This window comes from Scyliorhinus canicula, chromosome 8 (genome assembly GCF_902713615.1).
Source record: "Scyliorhinus canicula chromosome 8, sScyCan1.1, whole genome shotgun sequence".
Lineage (NCBI taxonomy): Eukaryota > Metazoa > Chordata > Chondrichthyes > Carcharhiniformes > Scyliorhinidae > Scyliorhinus > Scyliorhinus canicula.
The window spans coordinates 9,557,085-9,582,985 of NC_052153.1; the positions used below are offsets into that span (position 1 = coordinate 9,557,085).

A 25,901-nucleotide genomic window follows, 5' to 3' on the forward strand; every position below is an offset into this window, starting at 1 on the left:
CAGAGCACTTTTTACTTTTAAACATTTACTTCTATTCACCATCTATTCGGTTCCTGTTAGGAAGTAAACCGCGTCATTGGGAACTGTTTAGTAAAGTAAGAGCAAATTAATCAGCCCTAGTCAATTTGCACATTTGTAAAATTAGCACTGATTCTAAATATTATGGAACAAATAGCAAAGCGCATTTTTAACCAGAGTGAACTATTTGGTCATCTAACTCTGTTTAATATTAGGAGAGAGGAGGTATATGTGGAAGCACGACTTGTTCTAAGGGCTCTACCAAATCAAACAACAGAGAAGGAAAGCACGTCTAAGATCATGCCACCATTTCCTGAAATGGTCCATTACATTCAGGACAAGGTAATGTTTTGTCTTCTCAAAGGTTTTGCTGTGAGGCTTCATTAGTGATTCAAGCTTACCACCTTTGGCAGAGTAACAGTTAGAGTTAGGAACATGTGGTAGTTTACCATTCCGACAACTCTGCTCCGCGGTGCGAAGTTGTTTAATTCAAATTTAAGTAATTACAAAAGTAGAATCAGATAATCTACAGTTCACACCTACGTTGCTGGCATTTAAATTCTGAAAAACTATTTTGTTTTGGCATGTGGCTTTTTATACTCGGGTCTCCTCTTCTTTCATAAAATGTGATTATTCAATGTTTATAACAATTCAAATAATTGTTGGAGCGAAACGTGTTAGAAAGTGACTAGAAAACTATTCTACAATAGTCTATACACTGTCTGCCTGAAGGTGTCTTTAAAGTGGTTAACCTCGATAATAGGATTGGTCTTTAGTATTCCATTGTCATGGTGAAGGCCTGACAGAGCAAGAAATAAGACCTTGATTACGTTTTTGGTCCCTCGAGCCTGCTGTGCAATTCATTAAAACCACGACTGACTCCCTTAATTTAGTAATAAGACTGATTTCATACACTATGCCCTTAAAAATAACTCGGTCATCTCATTCTATCCTCCAGTTGATGGTGATAACTGGTATCCTAACTTTGATTTTCCTTCTCAACAGGCCTCACAGAGGATAAAAACATCAGCAAAGTATACCGTTGGAACATACATTCTGCCGTTTAACCCTGCTACATACAGTGAGGTAAGAACTAGTAAATTGAAGGAGAACAGGTGGTGTAGAAGCTAGTTTGATGCCTATCTATAATCCATTGCTGGAACATTTAGATTATGTGCAGTATTATCCCCTAATCATGGCATGTAAATTGAAAATAATAAAGTTGAGGGGAATGCAAATTGATTAGCGAAAGCGGAAAGGTTTAGTTGACGTAATAACTGGCCTCGGAAGAATACATAAACCTGAGCAACCATTAAGAATATCCGAATGGAAATTCAGTTGCCTCCAAAAGGTTTGACAACACATGGAATGGAAGCATTATCCTTTCGTAGGATGACTCATTTCATTTAATTCAGACAAATGCGTGTGATGCATGGGTGATTGACTTTGTGCGATGGAGGTTGTGCTGTTGCTAATGCCACAGAGTTTAAGCAGAGTATTTTAACATGTATGATGGGACCTCACGTGAGGACTATTTTCATGATCTGGAGAGGATTAGATATTGTACCATTAAGATCAAAGTTGACTTAATCACCGGTACTCAGTGTCAACAGTGGTTTTCACAATTAGGGACGGTTTTAGCAGGGTGCTTCATTGTGGAAAAACAGTCTTATTGGCTTTATTTGAAAACCATTGATTTCTTGGAAAATATTTGAGCATATTAATCTTGCGTTGACAAATGACATTTCCTCTTGCATTTCTGTCCAAATTAAACTAACTATTCTTTTCTGTCCATCTCAAGTTCAAGCACAATTCTCCTTCATCTAAGTAATCAAAATGTTTTTGCCAACATTTGTTTTTATTTCAGTCAGCTTTGTTCAATAGCTTCTTATGGTGATGCTTTGCAAAAGTATGATGAAAATCTTCTCCACGGCTGATCATGCTGGTAGATTGGGGTACACCTTTCTGCATCACACTCATGTAAAGTTGCAGTACAAATGTGGATCCTGGCCTGGTGTTAAGATCCTGGACCAGGCCCCAACAGTTATTAAAATACCGGTTAAGGGCACCAAACACTTTTTTTAAGCTTTTAAAACTGTGAGGAAAGGATTCTTCTCTCCAGGAGAGATTCCACTGACCAATAGGTGTCTTTTATATTAAAGCAAACTTTATTCTCAACACAGGATTGAACACATTAACAATACAAAACAAGGCTTTTCATTTAACAATTAAACAATTCTTAAAATAAAAAGAAACAATTTTTGCTACTAACTTATACCTGCTCTATCTCCAATTAAACCAAGCCCATCACGGGTCAAAAGCCACTTATAACTAAACTTAGTAAACACAGGGTTACTTACTGTACACTTGTACAGAGATTTCTTGGAAAGACTGCTTGATGGGAGAGAAAGATCCTTTCAGAAAACAGCATGCAGATCCTTCCGTCTGTGTCAGACTACTGTTTAACCTAGAAGCTCCTAGCAGACTGCCCAACCTATATTAAACTGCAAAACTACAGACAGACCTGGCTCCTCCTATTACATTATCTTTATCCCACTCAAATCCCCGACCTGCTTATCTAAGTCTAAATACAGCGTCTCAAATTATCAACTTTCCAGGGACACTCCAGCAATCGTAACAAAATGCCATTAGGCCTCTCTCTGTAAACACATACATGGTTTAATGAACGATGAACTCACTTTTACGACATCTTAATTGCACATTTTCCAGACAAACTGCCTGCCTGTAGGTTAAACCAAGATTTTTAAAAAATATATACCTTAACCCAGGCTTTTAATAACATTACTCTTACAGATATTTATAATACAATCAATATACAAAATTTCATACATTCATCACACTGGCCCGGCTCCTAGGCGTACCAGACTGCGATGTCTTGCAAGGGGTTAATCTCGCATTACCTTGGATTGATAGTGTCGAATCAAATCTGGAGGGTCGGCGAGACAGATGCTAGGACCCCAAGGTATCTCATACCTCAGCGAAGAGCAGGAGAATTAAAGTGACTTCCAGAGAGCTGTGACACCCCATAGTTTAGTTCCATGAGAAATGAGCAACCCTCTAGATCAGGGGTGGGCAAACTACGGCCCGCGGGCCGCATGCGGCCCGCCAAAGGTATTTCTGCGGCCCACCATTTTAAGGTTAATGGGGGGGGGGGAGGGCTGTTGGGTTACTTACTGGTATAGGGTGGATACGTTGACTTGAGTAGGGTGATCATTGCTCGGCACAACGTCGAGGGCCGAAGGGCCTGTTCTGTGCTGTACTGTTCTATGTTCTATATGAGGCGCCCAGAATCATAACCGGGTGAAGTAATTATTTTACTTAATATACTATGCGGCCCTTTGTGAATTGTGAATTTCGAAATGTGGCCCTTGCACGGAAAAGTTTGCCCACCCCTGCTCTAGATCCTGTAAAGTTTAGAGGAATTGATTGGGGGAAATAAAATTAGAACAGAAGTGTTCTGTTGAGATTGTGTTTTAGGAGTAAGTGTACAAAATGTAGTCACGTTAGTAGTATTTGCCTTGTGTACATTAAAGCTTTTTGAGACATTATATCTTGTGACGTAATTCTTTCAGTCAATAATTGAGAGTTTGAATTTATTTTATAAGGCCTCCACTGAGATCATTAATCTCCAATGTAAGTGTTTAGAAAACAGAGATTCTCCTGTTCTCATTCTCTAAACAATCTCATTTCCAGCTGTAACTGCCTGTGTATCTATCCAAAAGCATGTGGAACACTCCTGAACAAAATATAAGAGCCAAGTTGTGTAAGGAGGGTTCTGCTTGGCTGAAACACAAACTCCCACCATATTGGTATTTAACACTCCCCTAATTTATCAAGGCTACTTCAGAATTAGATGCACTTAAAACAAGTACCCTTGTCTCCAAGTCAGAGTCAGATTCTGTTCCTGGCCAATATTTGTCCCTGAAATGAATGTCCTTAAGTACATCATCTGTTCATTCTCTCATCCATACTTGCTTTGTGCAACATGACAATTGAATTTCCTACTTTGCAACAAATAATATTAATAACTTATTGTCACAAGTAGGCTTCAATGAAGTTACTGTGAAAAGCCTATGCTTCAAAAGTACTGCATTGGCGAGAAAGTGCTTTGAGAATTCTCGAGAGGTGCTATATCCAAAAAGTATTTTTTTATTAAGGCAATTGTAGGTTTGAATTTGCAGCTTTTACTCAAAAGCACTCTTGCCATCAAGGTAGACGGTGCAACTTTTAAAAAATTTATCTCTTTATGCATGGTCTCCCAAAGGTGGCAAATCAAGCGGAGATGCGTAGGCAGCAGCTTTTGGTGCCTTGTTCAAGTAGAACGTGGTCCATTCTTCCCCAACATTGTTCTGACGCAAGGTCATCACCTGAAACATTAACCCTGTTTCTCTTCTAGCTGACCTGCTGAGTGCTTCCAGCATCAACCTTATTCTCATATCAACTGACAATCCCTGAAGCAATGGTTGCTAGATAGAGATTGTAAATGGGGATGCCACACAATTTCTACCTTCTCCAGGCAAGGGATACTGAGGGTATCTGTCCAAGCTTTGACCTTTACAAATGATAATCAGATTATTCAGTACTGATAGGATCCAAAACCAATCATATCGTGCAGCGCATTTTCCCCACTGAATCTTTTAACTGGAACTGCTTAGATTATTCTAAAATGCCTCCGTTTGGAATTTGGGACTGCGAGGAAAAGAAATGGAACTTCTTTGCCCAGTGGAAAGATAAGTGGAGGGAATTAATCTTTAAATCTGTCTGCAAGACCGCCCGGTAGTAACTGCATTAATTTAGGCTGTTGTGGTAATGAAACTTACTTTGTCCTTTCTGTGTGATAGATGTGTTTAGTTATTTTGCACAATTACAGAACTCCCATCAGTGTGTCAAAATCACATTTATATTTGTTGGAATATGCTATCAGCCAATATCTAAAATTAAAATTTAAAAAGAAAGGAAACTATATTGTGTTTGGTGTCTTAAATCTAAAATAGTGCTTGAAGGAGCAACGTACTTGATAGTTAATACTGTGACGTGGCTTAAATGTGCAATTTTTCAGTCACCATATTAGCACTCTAGAACATAGAACATACAGTGCAGAAGGAGGCCATTTGGGCCATTGAGTCTGCACCGACCCACTTAAGCCCTCACTTCCACCCTATCTCCGTAACCCAATAACCCCTCCCAATCTTTTTGGACACTAAGGGCAATTTAGCACGGCCAATCCACCTAACCTGCACGTCTTTGGACTGTGGGAGGAAACCGGAGCACCCGGAGGAAACCCACGCAAACACCGGAAGAACGTGCAGACACCGCACAGACAATGACCCAGCGGGGAATCGAACCTGGGACCTTGGCGCTGTGAAGCCACAGTGCTATCCACTTGTGCTATTGTGCTGCCCACTCTACTTCGCTTCAGGATCTTCTCCCTACTTAATAGAGAAAACACCAAACTAATGATATATCCTCAAAGCTGTGCAAACAGAAAGCTGTTTGTTACCTGCAACAATGGAGAGTTCTGTAGTGAGTTGAATCCAGAGCCAGGGATTTGACGGCATCTTGAGCGATTGCCCCCCTCCTGCAAACTTTAAAAAGCAAATAATCCTATTGGTTGCAAAAAATAATAACTCAGCAATTTGGTTGTGTCTGCAGATTATCCTGTATCTGCGGATGTGCCTGGCACAGAGCGCAGGCGTGGTGCCTATCTCTCACAGTTTCGTTGACATGCATGACCAAGCTCCCGCTGTTGGTCGTTATGTCAGAAGCCTGGCTTCTGATGCCTTCATTTCACAGTCGTCCACGAAGAATGGAGAAACGAATCCAGTGCAAGTGTACATTGATCTTCTCGAACGTTTGCTATCAGCCATAGGAGGTAAAACCATTCAAAATATCAATGGAACATAACTACCTGATTGTAAACCTAATGTCATGCTGGCTTTTGAAACGTGCACTTGCATAGTTTGGTTTGGCAATTTACATTGCTCGCTAGGTATTTTTGTGGCGCACAGCCTGTTTATTCACTTCAAGGCATCACTTAAATTATTTTGCACAGGACAAACAAGGCAACTAGAATGGCAGACATGATACCTTCAGGGGTGCCTTGCAACTGGGCACGCTCCTACCTTCGAGGGAACATGGGTCATTAGCACCCACCAGAATCCCATCTGTCACTGACTTGTCTTCTTGTAAGCGGCTGTTTAGCACAGGGCTAAATCGCTGGCTTTGAAGGCAGGCCAGCAGCAGAGTTCAATTCCCGTACCAGCCTCCCCGAACAGGCGCCGGAATGTGGCGACTAGGGGCTTTTCACAGTAACTTCATTTGAAGCCTACTTGTGACAATAAGCGATTTTCATTTCATTTCATTTATGTCGACGATGGGGAAACAGCTTATTCTGTGTCCTCGTATACAAACTAATCAAATGCATGTTTTAATACATGTTGACTTGCTGAAATGTACCAGATGTTGCCAAGTGATTATTCTTGTCTTGAGCAGCAGGTTGAATGTATTTTTTTATGTACCACGGAATAATTTGACAAAGAACAGGTTGGTCACCATCCTGTAATAGTCACAAGCACAGTCAATGGCCATGGCACTAACGGGGGGAGCCCTTATAAATTAAACGTTTCTGGACAAAATAGAAAATAAAAATTAAGAATGCATTCCACAATTTCACTTTATAATGTGTAACGAGAATAGATAATTTGATAAAAATCCCCAAACCATTCCAGGTAACTAGGTGCTGGGTTTGTGCTGCACCATTGTTAATGGGTGCATTAATATTGGATCCCCATTGTGTAACTTTTGTCGGTGGAATGACTGATCCAGGAGTGAGTTGCCTGCTGGTGGAAGCACACAGTAGATTGGGAAACTGGCAACCTGTTGGAGTTCCAGAACTTGGGTTTGTGGACATGTGATGCTACACATCGACTGACTTCCTGGTTACTGTGTGGGGGGGACATACCAGTTTCAAGGCCGTGTTCAGGTTTTTTGGAAGGTACACCTGCCTCGTGGATGAATTTTCTGATCTGCAGGATGGGTGAAATGTGCTTTTTGAATCATAAATAAAATGCTCAGAATTAAAAGGTTTGGGATTTAATGAAAACAAAAGAATATATGTGAAATAAACACTTAGATCTCACTTCATAAAATGTTAATCCTAAAGGATGTGACTTGTGTGGTTGACTGCACCCTCAATGCTTAGTCTCTCATGGAGAGCCTTGTTCAGAGCTCTTTCTCTGTGTACGAGTGACTGAGGTTGGATGCTCCTCACTGCTGTGCATTAGTGAAGGGACAAATTGGAACTTGCATTAAGCCAGGAAAGTTGTGTCTCACCACGACTGCAGTTTGTCAACACAATTCTGGATTTTATATAGTTTTGTTTGGAATTCATTTTTTGAAGACGAGTGGGTTTTGGGATTAACCCTGAAATTCCTGACACGGAAATGTGCCCACGGTTAATTTGATCTTGATCCTTGAATTGGAGCATACACAAACTTGGCACGTGATTGTGCCTCGTTTTGAATTCAAAGCTGCATATTCAAACTTGCCGTGTGTTTGTGAACTGGAAAACACTGCCACAGAAGCCCGTAACACCTTATGATGCTTGTATCTAAGGCAAACTATAGTTTTGATTTTGACAAAATATGCTAGCTGGGTGACAGCACAATAACGTTTTCATGTTAAAAATACCAGAACCAATCCAACAGCAATGGGTCGGGAAGTAATGAAGCTCATTTGTGATTGATTTTGGTGACTGCGGGATGAAATATTGTGCCTCATGAGACCAAATATTCCCAATTAATATTTCTGCTGTAATTCTGTTCCTCCCCCTTTCTGTCCTCCTCTTTGGAAATATTAGGGATGCCTGTGATGTACTGTCTATTGGAAGTAATTTCGATCTATCCACAGAAGTTGGCTGCACAGTTCACGGACAAAATAGATTGGATTAAGGTACGCTGATAATCTGCTTTAATAGCAGATTCCTTTGTCAAGGAAAATAAAATGGAAGTTCTGAATACAATTTTTTGAGCATTATAACTATTGAGCTTATACTTTTTTCCATATCGTGAACAAAAATATATTGATGCAGCGTGGCTCAGTTGGTGGCACTCCAACGTCTGGTTTCACTGTCGTAGATTGCCACCCTTTGGATGAGATATTAAATTGAGGCCCTATCTGCCCCAATTTATGTAGGCGTCAAAGGCGTCATGGAAGGGTTTAAGGAAAACCATTGAGTTCTCCTGGCCAATATTTGTCCCTTAGCTAACCAGAAGTAGATTAGTTCGGCAGTCATGCCATTAGTCTTTGCAGGATGTTTCTTTTTTTCAATTTCTTTATCCCATCCTTAAAGCTACAAAGCCAATGCGCAGAGTGAACAGGGCAAACCCCATAATCCATCTCATCGCTTGCTCCAAAAACCAATTCAAATTCAAATTGAAGCCAATTCAGGGGTCTCCACATGAGAGACGTACAAGATCCAAGCTGACAAGAAAAGGCATTGCACCTCATCTTGGGCTTGATCTGACGTTTGATCGTAAGGCCAAGAAACGATCTTTGTGGGGTGTTGCTGCTCAAAGATGGGTTATTGCACTTCCCCCACGTGGTAATGATCGTAGTTCTATACATTTCCAGAAAATGCTTTTATTAAAAAATGCACACAAAAATGAACCTGCCTGGGTGGCACAGTGGTTAGCACTGCTGCCTCACGGCGTCGAGGTCCCAGGTTCGATCCAGGCTCTGGGTCACTGTCCGTGTAGAGTTTGCACATTCTCCCCGTGTCTGCGTGGGTTTCACCCCCACAACCCAAAGATGTGCAGGGTAGGTGAATTTGCCACGCTAAATTGCCCTGTAATTGGAAAACAAATAATTGGGCAATCCAAATTTTTTTTTAAAATTAACCTGCCTTTTGAGACACTTTCGACAAAGCTCCTTTCATTTGGCTAATATAAAATTTAATCCGCTGTAAATCTAGAAACACTGGAGTGTCAAATACCGTTGCATTTGGGTGTAAAAAAAGTTGGTTCTTTTCTCCCCGGTGGCAATTTTTAGTCCGAAACTAAGCTGATTATATTTTTCCAGAATTGTTTCCCGACTATCTTGAGCACTGTCTTGATTTTGGACTTTTAAAAATTGTCATTAAAGTATGTCTTCTGGAGAAAACAAATTCTAGAATAAGCGTTTTTTGAAATAAGAGTTATGATCGATAAATGTTCCTCTTATCTCTCTCGCATTCCCCATCTTTCAACAGGGCCTTATGAACACAAACAAAGATGAGATCCGTGAGCTGGCGGCAGAACTTTATGCAGTGGTGTTGTCTACTATGTCTGGGAATGACCTACACTTGGCTGTTCAAAATCTCATTAAGAGCACTAAAGACGGTGTAAGTACTTACTTTAATTAGTTAAGTGTCAACATTGTTGGTGAATGTTGCCAAATAAACTTGCGCTACTATCTTTCCTTCTTTACTCGTTTTCTTCTACTTTCCGCAGGCTACGCTCCCCGATTGACAAATCCAAATTGATTACACCCTCAAAATGCAAGCAAAATATTGCGCATGCTGGAAATCTGGAGTAAAAACTGGGTAAACTCAGCAGGTCTGGCAGCATCTATCATTTAGGCTCAAAATGCTGCTCTGTTTCTCTCCACAGATGCTGTCAGGCCTGCTAAGTTTATTCAGCATTTTCTGGATTACACCCTTGTTGTATCCTGGAGACCAATTATAGAACTGCCTTCACAGTGACCTTGAGTCACTTAATTTTTTTTCATTTCGTGGAATAATGCATTTTCCTTTTGGTAATTCTTTGAGATGTTTGTGCTGTTGTCAAGTCCAGCATTTATTGCCCATACCCCGTTGAGTATGTGGTGGTGGGGCGACCGTGAGCCTTTGCCGTCCATGTGGTGAAAAAGCTCGGTCTATGCTTTTAAGAGGAGAGGCCGAGGAATCCCAGGATTTTGGCCCAGTCGCAATGAAGGAATCGCGGAAAAATTTCAATGTCTGCATGTCAGGTGACTTGGAGGTGGTGGTGTTCGCATGTACCTGCTGTCCTATTCCTTCTAGGCATTGGAGGTCACAGCTCTGGGAGAGTGCAGCCCAAATAATTCTTTGCTTGTTGCAATACTGCATCTTGTAGTATTCATTGGAACTGTGATTTGTTGGTGTGAGTGGACATTTAAGCAAATTAATGGGGGCTGCTAATCAAGTAGTCTGTTTTATCCTGGATGGTGCTCGGGTTTTGATCCAACCTCAGAAATAGAGAATTTTCCGTCAACGCTTTTGACTTCTGAGATGACCCACTCACTGCAGACCACCCAGCATCTGACCATGAGACTTCGAAGCAGAATTAGGCCATTGGGCCCATCAAGTCTGCTCCGCCATTCAATCATGGCTGATATGTTTCTCATCCCCATTCTCCTTCCGACTGACCGTAACCCCTGATCCTCTTATTGATCAAGAATCTATCTATCTGTCTTAAAGACACTCAGTGATTTGGCCTCCTCTGCCTTCTGCGGCAAAGAATTCCACAGATACACCACCCTCTGGCTGAAAAATTCCTCCTCACTTCTGTTTTAAAGGGTCGCCCTTTAGTCTGAGATGGTGTCCTCTGGTTCTAGTTTTTCCTACAAGGGAAACATCCTCTCCACGTCCACTCTATCCAGGCCGCTCAGTATCCTGTAAGTTTCAATAAGATCCCTCCTCATCCTTCTAAACTCCAAAGAGTACATACCCAGAGTCCTCAATCGCTCCTCATATGACAAGCTCTTCATTCCAGGGGTCATTCTTGTGAACCTCCTGTGGACCCTTTCCAAGGCCAGCACACCCTTCCTTAGATAAAGGGCCCACAACTACTCACAATACTCCAAATGGGGTCTGACCAGAGCCTTACACAACCACAGAAGTACATCCCTGGTCTTGCATTCTAGCTCTCTCTCTAATTGCTCAATATTGACGTGACTAGTCCAGCTCTGTCTCTGGTGAATGGTAACCTCAGAATATCGATAAGGAGGTACTTGGTAAATCATTGAATATTATAGGAATTGGATAGTTGGTAGAAATGCTTGAAACGTTTGTGACCCGAATGTTACTCATCATTGATGGGCCGAAGTCTGGATGTTGTCCAGGACTTGCTGAGTGTGGGCACGGATTGCTTCATTCCTTGGAGAGTTGTCAGTGGCCGTATTTGATCCCAGGTTCTAACAAGGCCTGGAATTATGGTCCTGCTGAACACAAACTGAGCTGACTGGTGAGTAAGTGCCACTTGATAGTACTGTTGATTACTTTTTCTTTATTTGTACATGGTACATGGGCGTTGCAGGCTGTGCCAGCATTTATTGCCCAAGCCTATACGTCCTTGAGGGGGCAGTCCAGAGTCAACCACATTGCTGTGGGTCTGGAGTCACATGTAGGTCAGACCAGGTAAGAACAGCAAATTTCCTTCCATAAAGGACATCAGGGAACAGATGGGTTTTTATGACAATCGGCAATGGTTTCATGGTCATCATTAGACTCTTAATTCCAGATTCTTTTTACATTGAACTCAATTTTAACCATCTGCAGTGGCGGGATTTGAACCTGGGTCCCCAGTGCATTACGCTGGGTCTCTGGTTTACTAGTCCAGTGACAATATCACAAGCCACTGCCTCCTCTTGCATCACTTGCTGATGTCTGGGAGTAGGTCGATTGGGTGGTAGTTGGTTTGGTTGGATTTATCCTGCCTTTTGGGACACATATACATATTCGATGGGCCGAATGGCCTCCTTCTGCACTGTAGGGAGCCTGTGGATGTTAAGAGGCTTCTGTGGATATACTTGGTAAATTTTCCACCTTGTTGGGCAGATGCCGGCATTGTAATTATGCTGGAACATCCTTGCAAGGGGTGCGGCTTGTTCTTCACTATAGCCAGGATGTTGTTGGTCCCTGGAGTCTTTACTGTATATGTGTCCCAAAAGGCAGGATACTATCATTCCTTGATGTTGCATGTGGTTGAGCCTAGGGAAGTAAAATAAGAGACCTTTCGCATTCTTATCTCTGCAGAGCCTTGAAACACAGCATGGAGCGTTGTTAGCTCTCGGATATATGATAGGACGGTACCTGGCCAGAAAGAAGAGAACCGATTTAGATATCCAAGATATGGAACAGTCGGATACTGAGGAGCCACTGGAAGGCCAGCTAATCCAGTCCACCACAGAAACTATTAGTAATTAACTTGAAATATAACTCTGCATTGTGTTCTCATAGTTTCTTCATGAATGCACCTGGCATTAATGCACCTGACCAAACTATTAAGCAGCTTTTCTCGTGGTGAACTTTACTACCTTCAAATGTTTTTTTATTTATAGCTCCTTTCGGTGCCATTTTAGCTACTTTTTTTTGTCAATATATATTTTTGAAAGTTTGAGAAGGTTTGAATTTCTACCAGATTGGAAAAGCTCTTAACCATGGCATTGTTTGGCAGTGCATGGGAGCACTTAACCAGAACGGTTTTGAAACGCCTAATGTTCATAGAATCATAGGATTTATAGTGCAGAAGGAGGCCTTTCGGCCCATCAAGACTGCAGCGGCCCTTGGAAAGAGCACTCGACACATGCCCACACCTCCACCCTATCCCAGTAACCCCACCTAACCTTTTTGGACACTAAGGGCAATTTAGTATGGCCAATCCCCTTAACCTGCACATCTTTGGACTATGGGAGGAAACCGGAGCATCCGGAGGAAACCCACGCAGACACGGGGAGAACGTGCAGACTTCGCACAAACAATGACCTAAGCCGGGAATCGAACCTGGGACCCTGGAGCTGTGAAGCAACTGTGCTAACCACTGTGCTACCGTGCTGCCCATCCAAGCAGCAATTCTGCTGGTTGCCAGTTGAAGGCTAGCCTGGAAGACACGATGTAAAATTAACCTTCTAAATGAGTAAAATCAGAGGGGGTTTCACCGCGAGTGATATTCCCAGATCTGTTCATAAGTAGGTTGAGCTTCCTATTCCTACTTTTCCCACTTTTGGTGCATCACTCCTGTGGTGGTGAGAGCCAGACCACAGCATGCAGACCAGACATCTGTGTTTAACAGTGGTGAGAGATCTGTCTCGCTTTGCAGACCCGCACTCAGAATTGTCCCATATGTGTAACTTCCAGTCGCACTAGCTATGTCGCAGAACCCAACTTTGGGCTCAACAGCCAGCGAAGAATGAAATTGTGCTGCAGATGTGTATTCAAAGTACCCTGTTGTTAAGCTTTTTTTGTAGGTTGCAAGTTGTCCTCCAGGCTGAATATAAAGGAGCAGTTTCACTGCAATGTGTGCAACTGCTAAAGGACACATGCAGCTCCTCTGTGTAAAATATGCTACTGAGGTTCCCAATAAAGGAAACCCAACATTGCAATTTGCTCAAGTGCAGCCTTTTTCTAAATAGTAACATGTAGTGTACTTATTTTTGTATTTGTAGACTGATAGTTTTATCCTCTCCTTTTAAGTATAGTATATATTTGCTAAAATATGTTATTGTGTGTGTGTGTACACTGTTTTAAACAAAAATATTTCAGCTTCATTTTTAGGTGATGCATCCCCATCACTGGCCATGGCTGCTTGTGTCGCAGTCGGTGAAATTGGGAGGAATGGTGCTTTACCCATCATAAATGAAGGCCCTGGGTTCACAAAGCTGCGCTTGGTGGAGAGCTTACTAGCTAAGATCCGTTCAGGCAAGGAGAGTAACAAGGTGCGGGGCAATCCTTTGTACCAAAAGTCTTTATGCTGGCTTTTTATTTGGAGCAGGAATACGCGGGCATCATTTGGGAACCCCGGTAACACAGTGGTTAACACTGTCTTCACAGCACCAGGGTCCCAAGTTCGATTCCCCGCTGGGTCACTGTCTGTGTGGAGTCTGCACGTTCTCCCCTTGTCTGCGTGGGTTTCCTCCGGGTGCTCCGGTTTCCTCCCACAGTCCAAAGATGTGCATTGGCCATGATAAATTGCCCTTAGTGTCCAAAAAGATGGGGTTATTGGGTTATGGGGAATAGGGTGGAAACGAGGGCTTAAGTGGGTCGGTGCAGACTCGATGGGCCGAATGGCCTCCTTCTGCACTGTATGTTCTATTTCCACTCATAGCACAGTCATCAGTCATTAACTGAATCTTCCCCGTTATTAATTTGGTTAATTTCTGCGCAGGAAGAATGAGGCCTTGATGCACAACTTAAACATATCAAATCTGTGCATGTAATGATGTTGGGTCCCTATTTTACTTTGCAATGTTAACTGTAATTTGTCTACCAGGTACTATGTTTACCAGGTTCCTTGGAATTTGATGTATCATCAAGGCTCAATTCTTAAGACATTTTCTCCCTCCCCATGGTGTTGCCTCGAGATTGAGCACACTAACCTTATAGACTGCTAATTTCAGGAATGATGCCAAGCAGAATGTCGTTTCCCTCTAATTAACCCCTGAAGATGCAGCTTTCCTTATCAGTGGGAATAGATTGGGAAGCAAGCACACTTGTAGACAAGCTCTCTCAATCTTGTTTTGCTGAGACACCGCGGCTTTGAAATTGCATAACGAGATCTCAGCAAATTAGCACTTAAATGTGTTCCTTGCTGTACTAAACAAAGTGTCACCCATTTGGTTAATGTCTTGTTTAGATGGGAATTCATACGAACATGTAAAGTGTTTGAGCGCCATTATGCAGTTGCACACTTGCTACGTTTTTAATGAGAAATTTGCTCATTCTTCGATTCAGTGGCTGTGATTCAGTGGACAAAAGTTAAAGTCCTTTGGGCGCGTTTGGTGGAGTCTTTCTCAGCGGCTTAGAATTTACCCGGCTGTTCACTGCACTTTCTCCCCACTGAGGCCACACTCGGACAGAGATTTCCTGCTGACGAGCTGATCTCGCCTAAAGGCTCTTTTAATTATTGCAGATCTGGGTCTCACCCACGTAGGACGAGATTCAGATCTCACCGGGCGGAGCGAGCCGGGTGACTCCAGATGCAGAGGCGGATGTGAAGCTCTCTGGCGATGCACCCGGATGTGCACCGGGAGCAAAGCTGTCGCTGTATCGCTCCCAGTATTTCTAAATTAATTTGTTAAATCTCACCCTAAATTATAACATAATGTAAAACTTTATATTATAATCTAGTTAGCCCACCAAGTAATGATAATTACAATTTTGCAAATGGCTGCATGACCTTATGGAATCCATAGAATAGTACAGAACTGAAGGAGGCCATTCAGCCCATCGAGTCCATGTGAGAGTTTGTTAGTTCAACTCAAAACCGGTGCATAACGGATATGTTCAAGCTGTGCAGAGAATTGACAAGAGTCTGATTCCTAGAGTTAGGAGTCTGAATTGTGAGGAAGCATTGAAAAGACCTGAGCCTTTTAATCGTATTCTTAATCCTCAAGACCATTTCCTGCTCTGATGTAGATGTGTTTTGTGGTCAATAAATGAAAATGAAAATCGCTTATTGTCACGAGTAGGCTTCAATGAAGTTACTGTGAAAAGCCCCTAGTCGCCACATTCCGGCGCCTGTTCGGGGAGGCTGTTATGGGAATTGAACCGTGCTGCTGGCCTGTCTTGTTCTGCTTTCAAAGCCAGCGAAATGGAAATGGAAAATATCACCCCTAACTGTTTACGCTTGAATTAATCAAATCTAGTTGTTAATTAAAACCGCCGTGCAATTATTGAATATGATACTTTTGTATTTCCGTAGATGAAGGAGCGAGCAGTGCAGACACTGGGCTATTTGCCTGTTGGAGATGGGGATTTTCCTCATCAAAAGATACTCCTGCAAGGATTGATGAACTCAGTTGAGGTAAACATTGTCCTAAACACACATTGAAAAGCAATATTAAGAGCTCAAAACTGTATCATGCAATATGACTGTGAAATATGACTGGGCAGCACGGTAGCATAGTGGTTAGCACAATTGCTTCACAGCTCCAGGGTCCCAGGTTCGAATCCGGCTTGGGTCACTGTCTGTGCGGAGTCTGCACATCCTCCCCGTGTGTGCGTGGGTTTCCTCCGGGTGCTCCGGTTTCCTCCCACAGTCCAAAGATGTGCAGGTTAGGTGGATTGGCCATGATAAATTGCCCTTAGTATCCAAAATTGCCCTTAGTTTTGGGTGGGGTTGCTGGGTGATGGGGTGGAGGTGTTGACCTTGGGTGGGGTGCTCTTTCCGGGAGCTGGTGCAGACTCGGTGGGCCGGGTGGCCTCCTTCTGCACTGTAAATTCCATGATAAAATTAATGTTAGTATTCATCCTTGAGATACATCCAGTAACACCAAGACTGGCATCTGTTGCCCAGCCTGAGTTGCTCTTGTGATGGGGAGCCTTCTCTTGAGGCCCTGCAGTCTGGTGACGTAACTCTCACATTGCTGTCAGGTTAGGGAGTAGACATGAAAAATAAATTCTTGGGCCAGGGGCGTCAAAAACAAGACCAGCATTTATTGCCCATTCCTCGGCGCCCTGAGGAGGAGATGGTGAGGAAGGACATGGTGAACTTGAACTGCTTCAATACTTGTGGTGAAGGCGCTCCTACAGTATACAGGGTTTTGACCCAGTGGTGAGAAAGGAACAGTGGTATATGTCCATGTTTTGGGACATGGATTGAGTGTGACTTGGAGGTCGTGATGTTCCCATGGGCCTGTTGTTCTTGCCCATTTCGGTGATGGAGGTTGTCCACTTGTTTGGTGCTCTCAAAGACCTTGACGAGCTGCTGGTGAGCTGTAGACTGCCAGCTTCAAGTTAAAAGCAGAATATTTTGACATGTCGATATGTTAAAAGGTCGGGATCTGCATTATAATTTCAAAACGTGCTGATCAAAATGGCGCTGCTTCCTGGGACTGGAGCATCTGTTTTAAACTCTCAGCACCTTCTCCACGTCAACAGCACAGAAAACCCAGTCACGCTCCCTGGAGCACAATTTGATCTCACAGTGGTTCATCTGCCCACTGCGGGAAAATTAGGTTCTTTCTGATTTTTCCTTCATATTTTCAATTTAATCTTAACTGGAATCTCAATGAGATCAGAAACCCATTGCTAGCAGGACCAGAGCATAGCATTACGAGGGTACTTGTGTGCATATTGCTGTCTGTGGTTTAAATTTAAGCCAGATGTTGGACCATTCTGTCCATGTTCCTCTTACAACAGTTAGTTAGCAAGCCAACAATAAGAGAAAAACACAGCTTCAGCAGCCAGTTCACCAACTCTCGTAACTATTACCTGGCTCTGAATCAATGTTCAACTGCTTGCCAGGTGCATGTTTAAACAGGCAGTCTGTATCGTGTTAGTCTCGGCTCAGCGGAAGCGCTCTCACTGCTGACTCAGAAGATCATAGATTTACGCAGCACCAACTCCAGAGACTTACTTGAGCACAACATCCAGGCTGACACTCCAGTGCAGCACTGAAGGAGTGCTACACTGTCGGAGGTGCTGACTTTCAGATGAGGCATTCCAATTTGATTGTTTCAAAAAATGGCTGAAGACACTGATAGAACATAGAACAGTACAGCACAGAACAGGCCCTTCGGCCCTCAATGTTGTGCCGAGCCATGATCACCCCATTTAAACCCACGTAACCCGCATACCCGTAACCCAACAATCCCCCCATTAACCTTACACTACGGGCAATTTAGCATGGCCAATCCACCTAACCCGCACATCTTTGGACTGTGGGAGGAAACCGGAGCACCCGGAGGAAACCCACGCACACACGGGGAGGACGTGCAGACTCCACACAGACAGTGACCCAGCCGGGAATCGAACCTGGGACCCTGGAGCTGTGAAGCATTGATGCTAACCACCATGCTACCGTGAGGCCCCGAATACTGGATACTGCAAAGGCCATGGGTCCTGACAACATTCCAGCAGTAATACTGAAGACTTGTGTTCCAGAACTAATTGCACCTCTAGTCAAACTGCTCCAGTGCAGCTACAACACTGGCATCTACCCCACAATATGGAGGATTGCTCAGGTATGTCAACTCCACAAAAAGCAGGACAAATCTATCCTAACCAATATAATCCCATCAGTTTACTGTTGATCTTCAGCAGAGTGAAAGGAAGTGCCATTGACAGTGCTGTCAAGTGGCACTAACTCAGCAATAACCTGCTCACGGGTGCTCAGTTTGGATTCCGTCAGTACCACACGTAACCTGACGTCACTACGACCATGGTGCAAACATGGGCAAAAGAGCTGAACTCAAAAGGTGAGGTGAGAGTGGCTGCCTTTGACATCAAGGCAGCATTTGACTGATTGTAGCATCAAGGAACCCTGGCAAACTGAAGTCAATGAGGTTCACAGGAAGACGTTCCGCTGTTTGGAGTCCTACCAGACGGCACAAAGCCTGTCCACCATCTGCAAGGCACAAATCAGGAGTGTGCTTACTCTGCACTTTCCCAGATGAGTGCTCCTTCGCAGCACCTTGCAAACCCGCAACCTCTACCACCTAGAGGGACAAGGGCAGCAGATGCATGGGAGCACCAGCAAGTTCCCCCTGCAAGCCAGTCACCACCCTGACTTGGTGCTGCATCGCTATTCCTTCACTGCCTCTGGGTCAAAAACCTGGGACTCCCTCCCTAGCGGCACTGTGGGTGTACCTACACCACATGGACTACAGCGGTTCAAGAAGTCAACTCATCACTGCCTCCGCAAGGGCAATAAATGCCACCAGCCCAGCGAGCGATGTACATATCCCATAAACAAATTTTTTTAATTGAGGCCCCATCCGCCTTCCCAGGTGACTATGAAAGATTCCATAGTCACTGGTTCAAAGACAAGCAGAGGAGATCTGCCCCAGTGGCTTGGCCAATATTGATCTAAAGCAAGTGATCTGATGATTATCACGTACTGATTGTGGGAGCTAATGCTAACTGCTGCGCTTCCTACACAACAGCAGTGACTACACATCAGAAAATTTCCTTTCTGGAAAAGGCGCTATCAAAGTGCAAATCTGACTGTCTCGGTCTCTCGGTTCTGCTGAAAATTGCCATTTGAGCTGCCAAATGAATCGCTGTAGGCGAGCTCAAACTTGCCTTTAGTGCTTACCCACTCCACACCTGGGTTTACGACCGGTACAGAGGATGCCATCTGTCACAAGCGTATGGGAAAGTTGTAGAGTTAGCCGTTGACCAGGTGATTTTTCCGAACAGGAAGGATTAAAAAAAAATAACGCTGACAGCCTCGAATGTCACAGGTTTCCAGTCAGAGTTAGAAATCGAAATTGCCGGCATTGGATCTAAACTTCCATCCTTTTCCCCCAGGCAAAACAAATAGAGCTGCAGTTTACGGTTGGAGAATCCATCACCAGTGCTGCGATAGGAACGGGTTCGCTGGCAGCTCGCGATCTGTGGATGGTTGCTGAGGAGGAATACACCCCTCCGGTTGGTAAGTTGCAGACGGTATGTGCGTTTTAACCTGTTGCTAACTCAAAAAAACTGAAAATATTGGATGCGATTTAGCGGCCTTGTCGTGCCCAACTTGGGTGGATGTGCATTGGTGTGACATGTTTGTCAGTGAACAGTGATGAGGACAATTCACTGCTCGCACCATAAGAGCACCCAATTTGGAAAGTACTGAATGGTGGGCATTTCGTAGTTGATTGCCAAAAGCTTCATTCACAGCTGCCACCCGCTACCACAATGCCCACATTCATCAGCCGTAATTTTATTTCAAATTGTGAAGCAATTTGATGGGCAATAGGATTGGCCACCTTACACCTTACTTCATTGCAGAAATATTCACAGCACAGCATGTGGTAACATTATGTTCTGCCTCCAATTTTAAACATACTTTCCAAGAACAATTTGTTCTTCCTGTTCTGTAAACGAGGGAGGAGGCTAAGTGGGGAAGTTGTAAGTGGTGAGACTGTTGGAAGAGGCGGTACCATCAATTGTTTTGCTTGTGTTCTGGTGTGAGATTAATATTGATCTCTTCTTCCAGCTGATCTCTTTGCCTAGTTCAGCCAACCAGTGTAGTTAACAAACTGCTTACTCTATAAGTAATAACGGGAACATAATTTCTGTGGGACGAATGGTGGACGTCAGCTCTGGATGGGCCTACGGGGCAAAAGAGCAGAGAGAGAGCACAAAATGCAGGTCTGTGAAAGATTGGAGACCAGCTACCAGGGGTAGTTTGATCCTCCCGCCCACCCCCAATCTTACTGTCGTCTCAAATTTAGCACTGACTCGTAAGCATCATTATAATTGGTGCATTGCCACAAGGTTTCTAATAGAATCACAGAATTTACAGTGCAGAAGGAGGCCATTCGGACCATCGAGTCTGCACCGGCCCTTGGAAGCGCACCCTACTTAAGCCCACGTCTTTGTCCTATCCCTCTAACCCAGTAACCCCAGCTAACCTTTTTGGACACTAAGGGCAATTTAGCATGGCCAGTCCACCTAACCTGCACATCTTTGGACTGTGGGAGGAAACTGGAGCACCTGGGGGAAACCCACGCACACACGGAGAGAATGTGCAGACTCCGCACAGACAGTGACCCAAGCCGGGAATCAAACCTGGGACCCTGGAGCTATGAAGCAACAGTGCTACCCCTTGTGCCACCATGCCGCCCATTATAATGTTCGGTGCACAGGCTAAATTCTGAACCAGGAAATTCCACTTGGATATCCAATGCAATAATTACTGTTTGGCCTCGATAGCAATTCTGCGGAATCGTTGGATTGCGGTTGTCACGCAGAAAACACATTTGTGGTGGCACAGAACTGGAATAGTACTTCTAAAATGGCAGTGTGAAATGCGAGGTCGCACTTGAGAGAGCATTTAGTTTAATGTTTTAATAGAAAAGGGAGCTTGTTACTGATTTTTGCAATCACAGGCAACATGTCAGTCACAATTCCTGAAATAATAATGCAAATGCGATCTGCTTCAGTTATGCTTTTTACAGTTCTCTAGTTTTGACCATCCATTAACATTTTGGGTAGAAACTGTCATTATTCTCCTGAATATCACAGAATCGTAAATTGTTACAGCACAGAAGGAAACCATTCAACCGTTCCCCGACCGTTTCCCCTTAAAGAAGAATGTATTCATATAGTTTGGATACAGTGCATTGGCTCACCTGCAAATTTCAATGTCCTTTTTGTTTTTAAATCCTCAGCTGTGAAAGTAAATGATGTTGTCCCATGGGTTCTGGATGAAATCCTAAAGAAATACATCATTAGTTCTAATCCCCATGTCCGCCAAGCTTCCTGCATCTGGCTTCTGTCACTAGTGAAAAAACTAAGCCAACACAAGGAGATCAAGGTAAGTTGTGTTTGCATTGATGTTTTTCAAAATGTCCAGAATTCCTGAATACTTGTGGAGATTCATTATTGATTAATGTTGTGAAATTATGAACGGGTTATTTTTTTAACCTTTGCTGGGAGACAGACAATCCCCTCGGAATGGTCGGAATTTACTTTGTATTTCCTTCTTTAAAAATATGTTTTTTCAGAGTGTATTCATTAAGAGATGTTTAACCAGTCTTGATAAGTAGAAATCATATTTCCAGATGACAAAGTTGGCAAGTTATCATTGATATTAATTTTTTTAAATGGTAAGAAATTTACTTATTTTAGAATTCAGTTTTTAGCAGTGCAGTTTGTTGTAGATAATGGATTTTTTTCCTAAACCTCGAACAATCTGATGGGTTGCATATGCGTAATCTATCCTTTACAGTGTCATCTGAAGGAAATTCAGAGTGGGTTCATTTCGATTTTATCTGAGAATGACGGTAAGTTTACTGTAACTTTAATCTTAAACTGTACAGCGATGCTCTTTCCAAGCTACTTTTCACTGTGGCATGTGACGCTTTAGCGTGAGTTATATTGAAGGCAATTCAGTCTTCAACTGTCTGTTACTCGTTAACTTTCTCACCAGCAGCTTGTAGCTTTTTATTGAATCAGTCCAATTTGTACCGCTGCTTGCACCCGCAAACCATTAATGTACAGTAAAGTTCTAAAACTTAGTAATGCAGGACATGGAAAGCCATTTGTTTGTAGTTACAATTGAGCAAGGTTTTTGAATAATTGTGATTTTTTTTTTTTTGTAATCAAATTAGTTCATTTTATTAAATAGAAGTAAATTACTGTAGATGCTGAAATCTGAAGCCACTTTATTCACATGATGGAAACACTCGAGTACATCCCCGTCTGATCAGGACAAAAAAGTAATCTTAACTTATGAGACAGCACGTGTATTTTAGTTTCCAGAATAGTTAACAGTCAGTGTACCTGACATTACACAAAGAACTGGCACCTGAACAATATCATCCAGTGAAGGGCAGCACGGTGGCACAAGTGATTAGCACGGCGCCGAGGTCCCAGATTCGATCCTGGCTCTGGGTCACTGCCCGTGTGGAGTTTGCACATTCTCCCCGTGTTTGCGTGGGTTTCGCCCCCACAACCCAAAAGATGTGCAGGGTAGGTGGACTCGCCATGTTAAATTGCCCCTTAATTGGAAACAATTAATTGGATACTCTAAATGGGCTGGTTTAGCACACTGGGCTAAATCGCTGGCTTTTAAAGCAGACCAAGGCAGGCCAGCAGCACGGTTCAATTCCCGTGCCAGCCTCCCCGAACAGGCGCCGGAATGTGGCGACTAGTGGCTTTTCACAGTAACTTCATTGAAGCCTACTCGTGACAATAAGCGATTTTCATTTCATTTCATTTATTTAAAAAAATGTATCATCCAGTGAAGAAAACTGGTAGTTCAGATATTAGCACGAAGGAAACTACTACACTGTATTGCAATCCTTTCAGTAAACTAATTATTTAGTAGAAAGCTGTGCAGGTTGATGCATTGTGCTGATTTATTTGTTTGCTTAACATTATAGAGCTTAGCCAGGATGTGGCATCTAAAGGTCTTGGATTGGTGTATGAACTAGGCAGTGAACAGGATCAACAAGAGCTAGTTTCAATTCTCGTGGAAACATTAATGACAGGGAAACGGTAAGAGCGTATCTATCAGTTGACGGGAATTTTAAGAAGCTATATAACCTGGCAACTACACTTTTTAAATTTAGAGTGCCCAATTATTATTTTTTTCCAATTAAGGGTCAATTTAGCGTGGCCAATCCACTTAACCTGCACATCTTTGGGTTGTGGGGGTAAAACCCAAGTGGAGAATGTGCAAACTCCACATGGACAGTGACCCAGGGCTGGAATTTGAACCTGGGTCCTCAGCGCCCTAGTCCCAGTGCTAACCGCCGCGCCACATGTCGCCCTCTCTGGCAACTTGATACCAAAGCTTTAAACAAGAAAGTGGCAAAATGTCCTTCTCCATAGCTATCAGAATCTGCAGTGATTTAAATGGTCAAACCAAAGAATTAACTATCAATTAGTTTTATCAAAGCAATGATCTTTTGTCCTCCCAAATGCTATTTTTCTTTCACTGTAGCCCCACCAGGAAGGAGAGTATGTTACTGTACACAAATTTGCTCCTTTAATTATTGGAGTATAACAAGTTAACAATAATCAGAGGAAGTATGAGCTCTGAATGAAAGTGTAACACAGTCATAGATCCTGGACCACGCGACGGCTCATGAATTAGGCACCTTATTTCAAAATACATTTCACTTTAATAATTGCATTTTTGCAACACTTGACTTCTGTGGTTAGTCTTAATTTTCAGATAACCTATTTTGAATATATTGAGGTCATTGGTCAGTGTTGTTGACTTGGCTCATTTACTGAAAAGCAATCATTCCTCTTACAGGATTAAGCAGGATCTGTCAGAAGACACTGAACTGTTTCAAGGGAATGCAATAGGCAAGACTCCTGATGGGTGAGAAGGACCAGAAATTCTGATTTACGAATGTTTTAAAGACGCGTTGAATGGAATGAGTATTCATGAAATTCTGTATTACTGATGGGTTGCATTAGTATTCATCAAGCAAATTTAAATAAGTAATTCAGATTTGGATTACATTTTGATGGTCATTTGTTTAAAAAAAAATGTTGCATAGAATTTACAGCACAGAAATAGGTCACTTGGCCCGACTGGCTTAGGGCAGTGTTTTATGCTCTAGACCAGCCTTTCCCCGCCCCACTGCAGAAGAGTTATTTACAGCATAAGACCACGAGCCATAGGAGCAGAATCAGACCACTTGGCCCATCGACTCTGCTCCGACATTCAATTATGGCTGATATGTTCCTCATTCCCATTCTCCTGCCTTCTCTCCATAACCCCTGATCCCCTTATTAATCAAGAATCTATCTATCTCTCTTAAAGACACTCAGTGATTTGGCCTCCACAGCCTCCTGTGGCAAAGAGTTCCACACATTCATCGCCCTCGATGGGACAAATGGCCTAATTCTGCTCCTATATCTTATGAACTTAAACTTGTGAAGAAATTCCTCCTCATCTCTGTTTTAAAGGATCGTCCCTTCAGACTGAGGCTGTGCCCTTGGGCTCTAGTTTTTCCTACTCGTGGAAACATCCTCTCCATGTCCACTCTATCCAGGCCTCGCAGTATCCTGTAAGTTTCAATAAGATCCTCCCTTATGCTTCTAAACTCCCAACGAGTACAGACCCAGAGTCCTCAACCGCTCTTCATTCCCGGAATCATTCTTGTGAACCTCCTCTAGACCCTTTCCAAGGCCAGCACATCCTTCCTCAGATACGGGAGCCTAAAAATGCTCACAATACTCCAAATTTGACCAGAGCCTTATTAACAGCCTCTGAAGTACATCCCTAGTCTTGCATTCTAGCCTTCTCGACATGAATGCTAAGAAGAAAGGACTTTTTTCCCACTGAATCTATGCCAGCTCTTGCCATGTCCGAATTTCCTTCCATCCCTTTTTACCTCGTAACTATCTAGCTTCCCCTTGAATCCAAGCTATTCGCCTCAAACTACTCTTCATGGCAGCAAGTTCATAAGAAATAGAGCAGGAATAGGTCCCTCGGGCCTGCCCTGCCATTCAATAAAATCATGGCCGCTCTGATTATGGTTTAACACCACTTTCCTGCATTCTCCACCCCTACCCTCACAAAACAAACCCTTTGACCTCGCTTGGCTGCTAAATCTCTGTCTAAATCAACCTTGAATATATTCATTGACCCAGCCCCCACTACTCACTGGGAAAGAGAATTTCAAAGTCTAACACAGACTAACTCAGTCTCCCCTCTAAGAGAAAACAAATCCTCATTTCCATCTTATTTTTGAACTGTGACTGCCAAGTTCTGGGCTCACCCACAATGGACAACATCCAACCTGTCAACTCCCCTCAAGAGTCTTTTGTTTCAATAAAATCACCTCTAATTCTTGTAAAATCTAAAGAGTATAGGTCTAACCTGCTCAACTTTCCTTTATAAGACAACCACACTCTGGGTAAAGAGCATTCTCTTCAGTTGTCTATTGGATTTATCGGTGATCATCCAATATCTATGGTTGTAGGTGATAATCTCCTCTGAAATTAGAAATCATGTAAATCTTAATTATTTCCAAAGCCACTAAACTGTCATGCAATGCATGCAATTCCTGTTAATTTTGGAATGCATTTTCCAAAATCGTTTGTTAAATTTCCTGGCTAGAATTCTGAAATGCCTGATCAAATTGCCCCAGTTTCAAAACTTGTAGATCCTCTCTCTGCTGTTTTAAAAAGATAAACAGGTTTGCTCCCCTGATTATTATACATTTTGAAATCCTAACATTAGCTGGACTATTTCTAGAGGAATTTTCCCATAGAAAGTAAATCTTTATCCATTAACTAGAGAAGGCGAGTGAGCAAGACTAGTAGGGGGTAAGCAGAAAGTGTAAACAGAAAAGCATGAACCTCAGAGTTCATCCATTTACTTCTTGAAAGATTTGAAGAACAAACTAAATTAGAAGCAAAGCAATGATGGGCATCCACAGTGAGACCGCCAAAGGTTGCAAAG

At 42.9% G+C, this 25,901-nt stretch overlaps 1 protein-coding gene across 2 annotated transcripts in view; it reads left to right on the forward strand.

Annotated features, from left to right (window-relative positions):
* ecpas (Ecm29 proteasome adaptor and scaffold) overlaps positions 1 to 25,901 on the forward strand; it is a 107,475-nt gene that overhangs the window by 37,471 nt on the left and 44,103 nt on the right. For both annotated transcript variants that reach the window (XM_038804143.1, XM_038804144.1), the window contains exons 16-28: positions 234 to 360; positions 1,024 to 1,104; positions 5,692 to 5,911; positions 7,898 to 7,989; positions 9,287 to 9,418; positions 12,071 to 12,233; positions 13,577 to 13,749; positions 15,735 to 15,836; positions 19,286 to 19,409; positions 21,142 to 21,287; positions 21,702 to 21,756; positions 22,858 to 22,972; positions 23,739 to 23,807. In XM_038804143.1, coding sequence (XP_038660071.1) covers positions 234 to 360; positions 1,024 to 1,104; positions 5,692 to 5,911; positions 7,898 to 7,989; positions 9,287 to 9,418; positions 12,071 to 12,233; positions 13,577 to 13,749; positions 15,735 to 15,836; positions 19,286 to 19,409; positions 21,142 to 21,287; positions 21,702 to 21,756; positions 22,858 to 22,972; positions 23,739 to 23,807 — 1,599 coding nt within the window. The remainder of the gene's footprint in view (positions 1 to 233; positions 361 to 1,023; positions 1,105 to 5,691; positions 5,912 to 7,897; positions 7,990 to 9,286; positions 9,419 to 12,070; positions 12,234 to 13,576; positions 13,750 to 15,734; positions 15,837 to 19,285; positions 19,410 to 21,141; positions 21,288 to 21,701; positions 21,757 to 22,857; positions 22,973 to 23,738; positions 23,808 to 25,901) is intronic.